Genomic DNA, 13,824 nt, shown 5'->3' with positions numbered 1-13,824 from the left:
TTCTATATGAACTACATTATCTACAAAATTTTATATTATCACTATTTAGGCATTTAAGGAAGAATTAGTTGCTACTTTACAATGTCATTGCCAGACTTAGCCAATGGACATAAGTTCCTTCACATTGCGCTCAGAGTTTCAAATATCGAGAAATCTGCGGCATTCTATTCAGGTCTATTCGACATGAAGATAGTATACCACCGGGAGATGGATACCGCCACGCTTGTATTTCTCGAACACTCTGATCCCGCAGTTCCAGATCGCCCTCTCACGTCCAGAGAAGGTGTATTGGACCTGCTCACTACCAGGATTAGGATTCCCACAATCTTTATCTTGAGGCTTGATACGGGGATTGCCAGGAAAATATCAAATAAAGTTTTATGCTCGGGTCCGCCGGTTTAACGGGCTGACGGACCTGGATCCCCGCAGTAGATCTACACTGCCATTGCCTGGCAGACTGGAATCCATAGATGACACATACCAGTTGATGTTTAAAGATATCCACTAGCATTTGCCTAATCTGATCCGGTAATTCCAGTCTTTCAGCCACATTCCCAATCCGACTGACTATTACCATGTTCAGAACGCTTTGATAGTATGTGGCGCAAGCCATGATAGGGCTGACCTGTCTAGATGTGCCTGGATCATAGTCATTGGTAATGAATTCCATTTATTAACTTATTTTGCCGTCGAGATCATGCTTATTGTAAATGCCATTGTTTGGGCCAGAACTGCGTAGCACAGCGGTGAAATCCGGAAATAGTAACGGTCAGCATTATTGATTTTGAGGCAAGATCGAGGCAAGATCGTGGCAAGGCTACTTAAATCGATACTGTTTCCTTGTACTTGCCTTCTGGTTCAGCATCAATACCCATTCACCTGATCTCTCAAAATAGTCATCATGAAGATGAACATCCTCCTCGCACAGTTGCTGTCATATGTCCTTCTGGCACATTGCGCACAAAGCACCCTCTCAGAGACCTGCGCGGGCTTGCAGAACCTATCGACCTGCAAGTTCAAGTTCTCCGTTCCAACTGGGTTTACCGTAAATACAAAGGAAGTCACAGAGAAAAAGGTACGTAAGTCCAGAAAGTCGCAGGCATTCCAGCTGACCATGCGCTATCGATAGCTTAACAAGTGTAAAACCAAGAAAAAGGAGAAAAGCTCTGTCCAACCAAGAAGGAACCTTCTAAAACGTGCGATGTAATGACCTGTGTTTCTGGTAAGTTTCTTTCCAACTCACCATTATCAGGAATGTTATTCTCATCGGAAACAGGATATGACATAACAACGAAGCGGGTGCCTACAGGACTCAAGGTTGTGACCAAACAGGCTGACCTATGCCAAACTGTGCGAAATGTTCTGGGTCAATCTGAAGGCGACAACTTCATCAAGTCTTCTGAGGCTATCTGCAAATGCTTCCCTCGCCTTCAACAGCTGAGTCTCACCACACAAGCCAAGTCCATTTCCCAGGGAGTTATATCCAAGGCGAATGCAAAGGTTGCTGATGAGATTCCCGGCCTAGAGACAGCAAGTTTCCTGTTCCTTATTCTTCTAGTCCTACTAACTGATAGTAATAGTGTCTGCGGGATGGAGGTCTTACCATAGAGAATGGCTGGTCTGACGCCATGAATTCAATCAAAGCGCAAGGGACGCCCATCAAAGCATTCGAGGTGCGTAGATCGCTCTGAAACATTTCAATGCTAACCATTTGATCAGATGAACGTGCCTACGTACGCCAAAATCCTTACAGGAATGAAATCGTGTGAAAAAGGCACCTGCAACTCGACGCAGATTATAGAGGCGGTCCAATATGTATTTAGCCGCTTCAGAGACGATATTGAAGGTGGTTTCAAGGGTGTTCTGAGCCACTGGGGAATCTTAACATCGATGAACGCCACTTCAGTCGAGCAAAGGGATGCATTGTCAAACCTCATGTCGTATGTGTCCCTAGCACAGGCTCAGGTTGAATCCATCAACGCCAGCTGCGAAAAGCTTGGTAGCTGTAAGGGACCTGCCGTCTCGTCCTTTATGGAACAAGGTGGGTGCTTCAAACCTCAATATCCCAAAGTAGAAGTGTTCTAACTCTGTCCAGTCAACAGCAACATCGCTGCAGCTAGTTACCTTGGGAATCTCCGCTTTCCAGCCGATCTAGGTGGAAAGCTCAACAATCTCCTTCAACGATAAGCAAATGCTTACAGCCAAGCTAGAGATCTTCTTGACGAGGCCGCCATTGTAGCTTTGTTCAAGAATGGCAAGGTGAAAACAGTGAAGGATCTCTTTCAGCTTCTCCCAGTGGCCAAACGTGTCAAAGATCTATCAAACGATATCAAGACTCAGCTGGATCCATTCAAGGAATTCTTGCCCAATAACCTCACCTTTGCTATCTCGACTGCGAAAGAGGAAAATAAATTGCGCTCGATGAGCTTTGACGAGATCGAGCTAGAGCTTAATGTCAGCGAAAAGGAAGAAAATCACGAGGTGCTTGAAAAATTGGAAGCGATGCAAAAGCTATTTTTCAAGAACTACAATGGTAACTACCTATCCAGGGTCATTAGTTCCATTGGCTCTATCCAGGGGCAACTGTCTTACTTGTCTGCAATGAACGGAAAGTTTATTATAGAGACTGACATTGTCAGTTTCGAGCAGTGGAGTAAGCTTCCGACGATGGCTATGCCATGTTCTAAGACGGTGGATAAGACATACAAGGATTCTGGATTCAAGAAGGTCTTCTCTTATCCTGAGTATTCTAAATGTACGGTCGATGGCATGACTGTGAAATTCCCTGATCTTCAGATAGGTTATTTCCGTTGGTCGTTTTAGATATCTGATTAGCTTGCGCACCAGACCTTTTTTCCAGCTCTAGACCGAGGCGTTAAACATTAAACAATACTGAAAACCGTCTCCCGGTTCATCATCTTATCATAATAGCAATCCAACAAGTCCAAATCTATCAATCCAGACATATAGGCATAATCAACTATTCTATAATTATCCCAATAGCGATCGCGCGCCTTACCTCGTCATACGTATTATGCTAGACGAAGTTATTCAATTCCCCTAAGCATTATAGAAAGGATAAGCTTACTTGCCTAAATCGACCATTTTGCTTATGCTTGTGGCTTACGTGAACATCGACGTACAAGAAGCGTCACTCGGAACCCGAATCACTAGGAGGAATACAGTCAAGAGTCATTAATCATTAAACGCTAGAAATACACATATAAAAAGCAGCGAATGTCTGGCTACGGCCAGTAGACATCCAGGGTATCAACCGGAGAACCTCCCTCCGTTATGCCTCCACCTGGAAGGTAAATGCCACCCTCAATCGCAACAGCCGCACCTCCATGTCTTGGCAACTTCATAGTACCGAGCTCCTCCCACTTCCCGGTCTTTGTATCAAAGACCTCAATCTGGTCAAACATGCCCTCAGACTCGGGAGCTGTGTTTCCTTCTCCGCCTAAAACGTAGACTTTGGTGCCGATTGTGCCGGAAACGGCACCGCCGCGGGGAGTAGGCATTCTGCCTTCGCTGGTTGTCCAGCCAGCTTCTAGGGTTCTCGAGATCGAGAATGAAAACTGTGTCCTTTACGTTGCGCTGGCCGCGGAGACGACCGCCGAGAACGTAGAATTTGTTTCCGACGATGGAGGCCGTTGCGTGATCGCGACCTTCGGGGAGCTTCTTTGCTGCTGAAGGAAGATCGACCCATTGTGAAGTCTTGGTGTTGAAAGCAGAGACAAAATCGACGGTATCTTGTTCTCCGCCTGGTCCAATTGGCTCCAAGGTGCGCATACCTCCAGCCATGTAGATGATGTTTCCATAAACACCAATCGCGGCACTACCTCGCTCTTCACTCTCAGGGACCGGGTCGAGCTCCGTCCACTCGTCGACGTCGGGATTGTAGACCCATGAGTTTGAAAATGCTCGCCAAGCGCCATTGTCGATATCTGAAAGTCCGCCGAGAAGGTAAATCTTGCCATTGACTGCAGCGACATTGGGATGATTAACTTTCACTGGTGCCTCAGTGACGTATCGCCGCCATGAATTCGATCGCGTATTGAAGAATTGCATAATAGCAGTCGTCTCGTAGCCATTGGCTTCACGATTGGGAACGATTCCACCGATGATTGCAAGGGTCTTTTCCGAGAGTGCTACGACACCATGTTCTTGCCGGGGAGCAATGGGGATAGAAGGTAAAGTTTTCCAGGTATTCGCTCCTTGGGGGACAGCGCTGGCCAGTGCGCCCGATAACAATGAGAGGAGGGATATACTAGAGAAGATCATGGTGAGAAGACCGAAGAGATGGATGTTTACGGAAAGGAAACATAAAGTGGCCACCGGGATTCTTAAGTAGCACCCAGACTTGGCAAGTTCGTCATGGAATTGTGGCTGGATGACCACTCTACGAGGGGGGGTTCTTGGCATCAGCATCTCTCACACAAAGATGAAGCACCAAGTGCCTTGGGCTTGGGCTTACGGGGGGAAAACAAGGTTTGGCACTAAGATAAAGTCCCCTGTCCGGTGTATGACTGCTAAATCCGAAAGCGCCGCGCGTTGCAAGGGGGCTTGTTGGAATGAAATTAATTGGCGCCAAGCACTCGCCCCCATATATTCATGTTTTGAAGCACGTGTGCGCTTAACTCAATAATTATGGTTGTTGCGCGTTTTTATCATCATCTGCACGTGCATGTCTTATTCGACATTCCACGCTGAGGAAATATCAGCTATTGAGATTAGACACATTGCAATTTAACTGTTATCAAGACTAGCAATAGTTTTAATGGCATGACAAAATGTCAATTGGACATTGACAGTGGCTTGACAGCCACCTAATGCCCTATCCCTGCATCCCTGTATCCGTTTGCGTATGCATACGAGTATACAAGCCACAACAGCAAGTCATGACGACCATGGCGCGTACCTCGCATCGTGAACATACAGAGTAACTTGATCGTCTGATGTGCAAAAAAGAATCTGACAAGACTGGGATTCGAACCCAGGCCCCTTTCGAGACTGCGAATCGTTGCTAGTTCTTATTGAACCTGAACACAGCGCCTTAGACCGCTCGGCCATCTTGCCTTCCGATTGGATAACACTTGAGTCTGCAAGTTGACGTTACCATGCTGGGGTGGGGGTTGTGCCAAGCTCGGCTGTCCCCAGAAAACGACTTGGTAGCTACCCTGAATCTGAAACTCAGGGACAGGAAAACAAAACATGTTACAGATATTCCTGGCATATAACAGTTTGTAGATATAAACATAAAATAAATAAAGTTGCTTTAAGTATTTAAGTTATTTATGCTACGATACGGGGTGGACACAAGCTCTGAGCCACTGCTCTTAGGAGGTTCTCCATGCCTTTCATGTTTTAGGTAATGGATAGCCATTGGCCTCGAAGAGTTTGCTAGCAGATTGCAACAACTCTGTAGTTTCTCGTCCAAGCCACTGCTCAAGAAGCGCGTTTCTACTATCTTCGACTTCTACCGACTTCCGCCCAACGACCTATACCGAAGTTAGAGCATAGTGACGGGCGAATTGAGAAAGCTGGACGTACCATGTAGCATTTTCCAGTCCCTTTCTGCGTAGAGGCAAGGGCGATAGCCTGAGCGACGTCTCCTGGGGTATTCGACTTGAGGCCTGAATTCTTCCATTTCTCAGCCAACTCTCTGAAGGTAGGCGTTGGAGTGAAGAACGGAGCAACAGCATTGACTCCGATGCCTAAATCTCGAGCACCTTGCTGCGACGCTCGAAGTAGGCCAGTGAGCCCATGCTTGGATGTGATGTATGCCCCTACGCCAGTAGTTCCAAAGTATCCTGATGTTGAAGTAACGAGAATCACAGACCCTCTCAAACTACCAGGCGAAACTGGTTTGTTGTGTCGCATGTGATGAAGTGCGAGCCGCAACGCTTCAAGAGAGTAATAGGTCAGCCATAGAAAGACCAAATATTGAGGGAATCAGGAGTAAAGAGCATACATACTGTTAATGTTTCCTTTGAGGTTAACATCAATCACGCGAAACCCTTCTGTTGATTCGCGTAATTCTCCCTGCTCGTCGACGTTTTCGATATCGAAAAGACTTTGACTCTCCATTATGCCAGCATTGGCTACAACAATGTCGATCTTGCCGAAATGTTGTATGCATTGGGAGAAAAGGGCCTTAATCTGATCCCAGATGAGAATGTTGACTGTGATGAATAGCGCAGAGGTAGGATGCTGCAAGGATCGAATGACGGCTTCACCTTCAGCACGAGTGCGTTCGAGATCGGCAATGACTGTATTCGCTCCATGTGAGTTGAAAAGTCGTACAGTCTCGGCTCCTATACCGTTTGCGCCACCTGTTACGATCACTGTTTTGCCCGCGAGGGTACTGAGTGTGTGCAGGTCGCGAGTGTTGTCAGCCATTGTGTACTTTACCTTCTAGGTTCATTCTTGAGCCAGTAGTCAAGATAGTCTGGACAAAATTCAATTTAAATCAAGTTGAAATATGTCAGAGGTAGTTTCTCGGATGTATGACAAGACTAGTAGGAAACCGGCTTATCTCGGAGTATTCTTCTCGGCATACTCCTAGTATATCTACGGCATATGCAGACCGGACAACTGGACATTCACCGCTTAGACTGAATTTGAAAACCCCTAGCCGATCCGACGTCGGAAAATATCAGATGATCGTGGGTCATTGGTTTCGTCGCCAAAATGCCGAGTTTATGGTCATTTTGAAAGAGCAACATGACCTCATACCTACGAGTGCACATGCACATGCAGAAATTCAGGACCAAACTTGACTCATCATAGATATGGATAGTTGTTACTGGAGCTATATACGGAACCTGTCGTCTCAGTTCAGATGCATCATGATCTACAGCAGCACCAGAGGTTAAGCATTGTTACTCACTGGAAACACCATTGGGTTATCGTTTGAAAAGCATCGGGAATTGATCGATTCACAGAACTACATAAGTACTACTCTCGAAGGCTTTTAGTATCAACCTTGTTAATAAAAGAAGCTACTTTGCCCGGGATGCTGACAGTTGGAAAGTGTCCAGAATCACAAGAAAACGTGATAACCTCTCGACCGCTCTTTTTAGATATCATATCAATGACAGATCTCTGGACATCAGGCGGGACAGAAATATCCTTCTCACAAACTATATATGCAACGGGGATACTCAAATATCCTGCGTTTTGAAGTGGCCCAGCAAAACTCAGCGCTGAATGAGCTGTCATTTGTTTCGCATACGTCAACGCTTCGGATTTCGAAAGATCTGAGAAATTGACGCTCGCACAGCCTTTGGGCTCAGATATGAGGTAGTCTCCCTATCAACCGTTAACTATCACCTTGAGTCTTTAAGGAGTTGACGTTTACCTCGAGTTTCATGAAATGGGGCATGTTATCGCCCATCATCGTTTGGACTGACCCTCCGATCTCAGGTACAGGGGAGCTGATATAAACGAGATGGACCACACCGCCTGGCTTCCCAGCGACTTGTCTCTCGGTCCTTGAAACTCCAACGGTACTTTCTGTACCGCATATTCCACCGTAAGAGTGCATCAACAAGACAATTTCATGGCCATTATCAGCTAGTTTCGTTGTAGTTGATCTGATATGCGCCGCGTCTTCTTCCATAGATGCAGCTGGCAATGGGTCGCGAAATCCCACAGAAGGGAGATCAATGACTGTTGTGCTAAAACCACATTCTGCAAGGCTTTGAACCAGTGTTGAGTATAGTGATGGTGGAGCAAATGATGCTGGGACAATAACAACATGCGTTGTGAGTTTCTGCATTATGATGAAGTCAGGTGGCGGGTTTTCATGCCATTCAAAAGCACTTATGCTTGATTATTTTGGCTTTTTAATGTAATACATTCATTTTCATAGTAACCAAGTCAAAGATAGATAAAATTTGCCGAGATAAGAAAGGCCGAGTTGAGAGAAGTGAAGCCGAAAAGGCCGACATCATCGGATGCCGGGTTTTTTTGTTACACATCATAGATATCACCGAAAATGGAGAAATAGGCTCAATTGGTGATTCGTTAGGTGAAGTTTCGCGAGGAAGCGCCTCATGTCATGTTCAAAGCTGCATGGGTTGGCCGGATGATCGAAATCGTAGACCAAAAAAATCCAATCTATATAAGTCTCTTTGATTGCGTTTCTGTGGGATACAACACTTCAAACACCAACAGACCTAATACATTCTACTTCAAAACAAAACATCATACAATTATCATCATGCCCAAGCACATAGCCATCGTTGGAGCAGGACCATCTGGTCTAAGCCTCGCTGCTCTGCTGCAGCACCACTCGATCCCCTTTACCATTTTCGAGCGAGAAAAGTCCACTAGCTCTCGTTTCCAAGGTGGTTCTCTCGACCTTCATCCAGAGTCTGGCCAAGCAGCGTTGTTCGAAGCTGGTCTTGAGGAGCAGTTCAAAAAGTACGCGCGCTATCATGATCAAGACTACCGTTTTGGCGATAAAAAGGCCGTTGCTTGGTTATTCCACAAAGCAACTGCTGATGCGGTTGGACGTCCGGAAATAGACCGTGCAAAGCTTCGCAAGATTCTTATTGAGTCGCTCGACCCGGAGAATATCAAGTGGGATCATCGACTCTCAGAAATTGTTCCGCAAGAGGACGGCAGGGTTAAGTTGGTTTTTGAGAACCAACCTGAGCCTGTTGTGACTGACCTTCTTGTTGGGGCTGATGGAACCTGGTCCAAAGTACGACCGCTTCTGACGAGTTGGACGCCTGAGTACACTGGCCTTACCGTCATCGACTGCCGTATCTCCGATGTGGACAAGAGATTCCCAGAACTTGGAGAGTTCATCGGCCGTGGTACTTCATTCTTCCTTTCCGAAGGCAGTGGTATTTTCATCCAGCGCAACGGGGATGGTAGCGTGAGAGTATATCCATGCCTTCGAGTTGAAGAGAACTGGCACTCAAAGGACCCCTCCTACGACTGGAATGATGCGAAGAAAATGACTGAGTATCTGATCGATAACTTCTTTTCGACTTGGGATCCGCGTCTCCAAAATGTCATTCGCAATGTCGATACAAACATGACGCCCCGCGCTCAATATCGCATGCCCCTGGGTCTTCGCTACGACCACCACACGGGACTGACACTGATAGGAGATTCCCTACATGTGATGTCATGGTTCGCCGGAGAGGGTGCGAACCTGGCTATGCTGGATGCCCTAGACCTCTTCCATGAAATTCAGGCAAGCCCTGATGATTTGGATTTGGCTGTTCGCCGTTATGAAGAAATGGTGGTGGCTACGGCCCGAGCGGATAACACGAATGAAATGTCGCAGGACCTGCTTGTTAAGGCTATGTCAGATGATGCTCCTCGAGCTTATGTTGAAGGAATGGCAAAGGCGATGGATGTTTGGTTCACCGACGGGAAGTTGCTGGACAAGATTGACAGAGAGACGTTGTTCAACAACTGAGCCCGAAGTATTCCTATAGTGCTTTAGTTGACAATCGTATGAACTATTTGTTCATCCTGACTACACCAGCTGCAGTGCGAGTGAGAACGAAAGCTTGTATTGATTTATAAGATAACAGTCTTTACAGAGGCATGTTGGTTTAGGGATACCTCCGGCAATGTCGTGAAACACATCTGTCTTGCTGTTGCCGAGGTAAAGTTTCCCCTCAATATAGCCCTTGTGTCCAACTTCACATCAGTAATGGAAAGCCTTTTTGTACTACGACTAGATCCTATGTTTTGATCACATAGTGGTCGTCATCACTTTATGGCCTTAATTTAGTTGTCTAGAGTCTATTCTTGTTATTGGACATCCCACCCCAACATTCCAAAATTGAAAATCATTTCTGGAAGCCATTAAGTTGATCATAAATGTGTTAATGGGGATTTCCATGAAGAGAGACCTTCTGATGTATTGCGACGTATTTCAATACTTAATAATCAGCCGAAATTAAGATTAGAACTTATCAAGCTTTCTGCTTCTTGATCTTGAAATCCCAGTTAACTTCCCACTTCACATCGACATCGTTACCCCTCATAGTCTTCAGCGAGCCAGAGCCGTAAGGTTTAAACTTCAACAGCAAATCTGACTTGACGGCATACACCGAGTCGGAGCCAAGATAAGTATCGTCTTCAGGGAAAACCTGTGTAATCAGACGGCTGTAAAAATCCCTGGTCACCATGAAGTGGATGTGACCAGCCCTGTAGGGGTGGCGGTCCATGAGTTTGAGAATATCCCCAGCGGGTCCGTCGTAGGGAACGGGATAAGGAACTGGCTTGATACAGTAGAAAGCATATTTGCCTTTGGAATCGGAGGTGAACATGCCGCGCATGTTTCCAGATGGCTGTTTAGGATCCTGTTGGTCATAAAGTCCGTTGACCGCACACTCCCAGACGTTCAAAGAGGCACCTGCAAACTCTATTAGTGAATCGTGTCATATAATGATGAAAGTCCATTTAGACGTACCTGCAACAGGTAGATTGGTATCAGCATCCAAGATTTGACCATGGAAGTATGTCACTTCACCTCCGAGGTACTTCTGGATAATAGTATCCCCATTCTCATACCGAGGAGGATCAGCGACGTAGAATGGGCCGAGAATACAAGAGTTGGTTCCGTTATCTTGCTCCAGCATCTTCTGTGTCTGAGCATCGACCAGCCTAGCACAATAGTTAGACTACGTAAAGAGTGCAAGATTAAAAACATACGCTTCCACGCCAAGACAATCTGAGATCAACAAGGTCTCGTTCCTCTCGGCGTTGCTCATCTGACCAGACCTGTTCAAAGCCTCAATGGCAGTGTATAGCTCTTCGGTGGTGAGATTTACTTCACGACAGAAAGCATGGAGATACCTGATCAACCCCGTCAAGATCTCCCGAGCTCTGGGTGAGCTGTTAGGCCCAAACGAGGAGATGACAGAAGTTGTCAGAGGATCATCTTCAGCTGTTAACATGTTTTCGTAAGTCCAATGAATGTCTGATGAGAATTTCGATAGGTGAGATAAAATCATCAATGCGTGACTTGGGTGAGAAGCATTGTTGCGGTATGATCTATACTTTATATACTTTGTATGTACCCCAGATATAGAATCTGGGGCAACACTACTCTACCCCAGTTTCTCCAAACTAACTGGAGATTTCCGCATCACATAAGCATCAGACTGGTCATCTTATGGTAAGCTGGGTTGAGTTAGACTAAGCCTCCAAATTTAGTCGGTTGAAAATGCCGAGCCTAAAGATCACCGAGCCCCCGAATATGCCGAGCCCGACATCCGACGTCACACGGAAAGAACATAAGATGTTGTGCTCGGCAATTTGTGGTCTCTCATTTCCCATAGCAAATCTTTTCAGAATTTGCAGGTTCTTCACGTCCGCTGTAATGAACCGATTGCCGACCAATTCGCAACGCGTGGTTAAACCAGGGGTCAAGAAAAGACGCCCCCCACTAGCCTGTATTCAGTGCTATCAACGGAAGCTCAAGTGCGGCAGAGAACTTCCAGCTTGCAGTCGTTGTTCAAAGGCCGGAAATGCCAATGAATGCACCTACCGTGGAGACAAAGAACGGCCTCCGTCGGTTGACGGGTTGTTCAACGATGGCCCTTCAGGGGGGGCCAACGGTGCGGCAGCATCTTACCGTATAGAGAATTCGTCAACAGAAACTCGTGGCAGGCATGCGATCTCTGCCATCCAGGAAGTCGATATGACACACTTGGAAGGACAGGGGAACTTTACCAAATTCTACGGGTATAGCTATCCCCTGAACCTTTACCAGCAGGTATGTTCTCACTTTATCCAAAAGGTAGCATCCCCCTTATTAGAAATAGTTCACCGATCTTCGGCCATACATCATTAAAATCAAGACCCAATATCCTTCCATCAACACCCTTCGCGATGAGATTTATGCTCCTTTCAACGACAAACATCGGCGTCGCCCGATTTTAAAGGACGATGCGCTAGAGAATACTTTGAGACAGCTAATACCCACAAAGTCAATCGTGGATGTTCTGGTTCAAACTTATATTGACCGATATGAGATAACACATCGGGTTCTGCATATACCAACATTCATCGCCAAGTATAACGGTTACTGGACTGATCGTCCCAGCACTACGGCCTGTTTTCTTGTACAGATGCTTTTAGTAGCCGCCACTGCTGCAAGCTATCACCCTGGAGTATGCATCGACGCATTCAGCCATAAAACAACTCATGATCACGTTGTTAAATGGGTTGAGGCAGCGGAAGCATGGGTTAGTTCTCAGTCGAACCAGCCTCCTCGTTCCTGGGACATCCTGATGAGCCACTCCCTCTTGCTGATTGCTAAGCGTGCAAACTTTATTAAGGAGGGCTCCTTATGGACCTCTTCTGGGACATTAGTCCGGTGGGCTATGGCAGCAGGATATCATCGTGAAGTTGTCTCTGCAGCCAGGATACCGCCATTCTGTCGGGAGATGCGCCGACGATTATGGGTAACAATTGTTGAACTCGATCTCCAGGCATCTATAGAACGTGGAATGCCCCCAAGTGTCCGAACAGAAGACTTCAACGTCAAGCCACCACTAAATGCCGACGACGAAAATCTTGAGGAGTCTATGCAAGACTCTTTAGCCGGCATGCCAATTACTACACTGACAAACATTTCTTTCCAAGCACTTCTCTATCGCTCTTTACCTGTCAGGCTAAGGATATGCGCCTTCATCAATGGATGTTGCGAAGAGGCCGATTTCGACAAGGTCTTAAAACTTGAGGAGGAGCTAAGACAGGCATTTCGAGATATTCCAACATTTAATAATCCTCAAGCTGATCCACGACAGCATCAGACCGCCACATACATAAAGAGCATGCTGGGCATAGTTCTGCACCAGTATATGCTTTTACTGCATTTCCACTTCCTGGTCCAAACTACCTCCTCATCTAAAGCTCTCATCTGTCGACGTGCAAGATTAGAGGCGTCTATGAAAATTCTTGATTACTACCAACGACTTTTGAACGACGAGGCATTACCAGAACAAGCTTGCAGGACGGGTTTAATACTTGCGGCACTTAACATCTGCCATGAAATTGACCTCAATAACGGATCACAAGGTGAGACAACCTGGCCTCTGCCTTAAATAAGAAGTTGAATGATAACTTATAATTATCAAGGTTGTGATCAGTCCACGATAACAATATTTCCCGAGATTTCAACATTCCTCATCGCCAATGTTGAGAAGGTCTTGGAAATTCTTGAAAAGCGGATTTCACTCACCTTCAACGGCTTAAACGAATATTATATCGTTAGTATGACAGTTGGTTTACTTAAATTTAAGCTGTGGCCAGAGTCATCCGCAAAATCGGATAAAGAGGCAGCAGAGCGAGTAATTAAACTCTGCACCCTGTTGCAGACACGTCAGGCAGTTATTCGACAAGAGCAGCCATTTCCTGACGCTTGGTAAGCATATTCCCTTGAGATGCACTGAATCACCTCGTACTGATGAGTCGTAGTGATGATGGTGAGTCACGTGGGAATCAGCTATCAATTGATGCGAACTATATGGGTTCTGATATTATGACCGATCTCATAAGCTCGATGGTATGTCAATCAACATTACTAGCTTATTTGTGACTTCTACTAATGGAAACGACATAGCTTCCACAAGATTTGGATTTCATTAACGACAATCTTGATCTTACCTTCTTTCATGCATAGCTCAGCTTATTTGTTTACGAGTCTTATTAATTCCTCTACTAATGCTAAGAAAGAATTCATAAAATTGTTCTTATTCATTATCATCTATTTATCTTGGCTGCTGAGCAACGGCGAAGTTATAGCCGTTCTTTTTATGAGTCCTTACGACTTGGAATAAC

General features: G+C 45.9%; 7 protein-coding genes and 1 non-coding gene across 8 annotated transcripts; 3 read left to right on the top strand and 5 right to left on the bottom strand.

The window, feature by feature from the left end:
* Positions 1–901: 901 nt before the first annotated feature.
* Positions 902–2,823, top strand: FOXG_05796 (uncharacterized protein; the record flags this gene model as incomplete). The annotated part of the gene is made up of 7 exons (XM_018384229.1): positions 902–1,075; positions 1,130–1,196; positions 1,253–1,500; positions 1,581–1,673; positions 1,720–2,041; positions 2,096–2,155; positions 2,207–2,823. 7 exons carry the CDS (start codon positions 902–904, stop codon positions 2,821–2,823), a joined length of 1,581 nt encoding a protein of 526 aa, XP_018241283.1.
* Positions 2,824–3,245: 422 nt separating this feature from the next.
* FOXG_05795 (uncharacterized protein) lies at positions 3,246–4,284 on the bottom strand (the record flags this gene model as incomplete). Its single annotated transcript, XM_018384228.1, has 2 exons — positions 3,246–3,578; positions 3,625–4,284. The coding sequence occupies 2 exons, from the start codon at positions 4,282–4,284 to the stop codon at positions 3,246–3,248; spliced, it is 993 nt and encodes a 330-aa protein (XP_018241282.1).
* A 691-nt stretch (positions 4,285–4,975) lies between these two features.
* FOXG_19118 lies at positions 4,976–5,079 on the bottom strand. The gene has a single exon. It is a non-coding gene; the product is annotated as a tRNA-Leu (tRNA).
* A 281-nt stretch (positions 5,080–5,360) lies between these two features.
* On the bottom strand, positions 5,361–6,402 carry FOXG_05794 (uncharacterized protein; the record flags this gene model as incomplete). Its single annotated transcript, XM_018384227.1, has 3 exons — positions 5,361–5,501; positions 5,554–5,906; positions 5,979–6,402. 3 exons carry the CDS (start codon positions 6,400–6,402, stop codon positions 5,361–5,363), a joined length of 918 nt encoding a protein of 305 aa, XP_018241281.1.
* Positions 6,403–6,960: 558 nt separating this feature from the next.
* Positions 6,961–7,783, bottom strand: FOXG_05793 (uncharacterized protein; the record flags this gene model as incomplete). The annotated part of the gene is made up of 2 exons (XM_018384226.1): positions 6,961–7,314; positions 7,364–7,783. 2 exons carry the CDS (start codon positions 7,781–7,783, stop codon positions 6,961–6,963), a joined length of 774 nt encoding a protein of 257 aa, XP_018241280.1.
* A 444-nt stretch (positions 7,784–8,227) lies between these two features.
* FOXG_05792 (uncharacterized protein) lies at positions 8,228–9,442 on the top strand (the record flags this gene model as incomplete). The annotated part of the gene is made up of 1 exon (XM_018384225.1): positions 8,228–9,442. One exon carries the CDS (start codon positions 8,228–8,230, stop codon positions 9,440–9,442), a length of 1,215 nt encoding a protein of 404 aa, XP_018241279.1.
* A 505-nt stretch (positions 9,443–9,947) lies between these two features.
* Positions 9,948–10,934, bottom strand: FOXG_05791 (uncharacterized protein; the record flags this gene model as incomplete). Its single annotated transcript, XM_018384224.1, has 3 exons — positions 9,948–10,390; positions 10,448–10,641; positions 10,690–10,934. 3 exons carry the CDS (start codon positions 10,932–10,934, stop codon positions 9,948–9,950), a joined length of 882 nt encoding a protein of 293 aa, XP_018241278.1.
* Positions 10,935–11,359: 425 nt separating this feature from the next.
* Positions 11,360–13,666, top strand: FOXG_05790 (uncharacterized protein; the record flags this gene model as incomplete). The annotated part of the gene is made up of 5 exons (XM_018384223.1): positions 11,360–11,755; positions 11,805–13,062; positions 13,123–13,408; positions 13,462–13,549; positions 13,607–13,666. 5 exons carry the CDS (start codon positions 11,360–11,362, stop codon positions 13,664–13,666), a joined length of 2,088 nt encoding a protein of 695 aa, XP_018241277.1.
* Positions 13,667–13,824: the final 158 nt, after the last annotated feature.

This window comes from Fusarium oxysporum, chromosome 2 (assembly GCF_000149955.1).
Source record: "Fusarium oxysporum f. sp. lycopersici 4287 chromosome 2, whole genome shotgun sequence".
Lineage (NCBI taxonomy): Eukaryota > Fungi > Ascomycota > Sordariomycetes > Hypocreales > Nectriaceae > Fusarium > Fusarium oxysporum.
The sequence above is the reverse complement of the archived record's forward strand: the minus strand, read 5'-3'. Positions and strand labels throughout refer to the sequence as shown.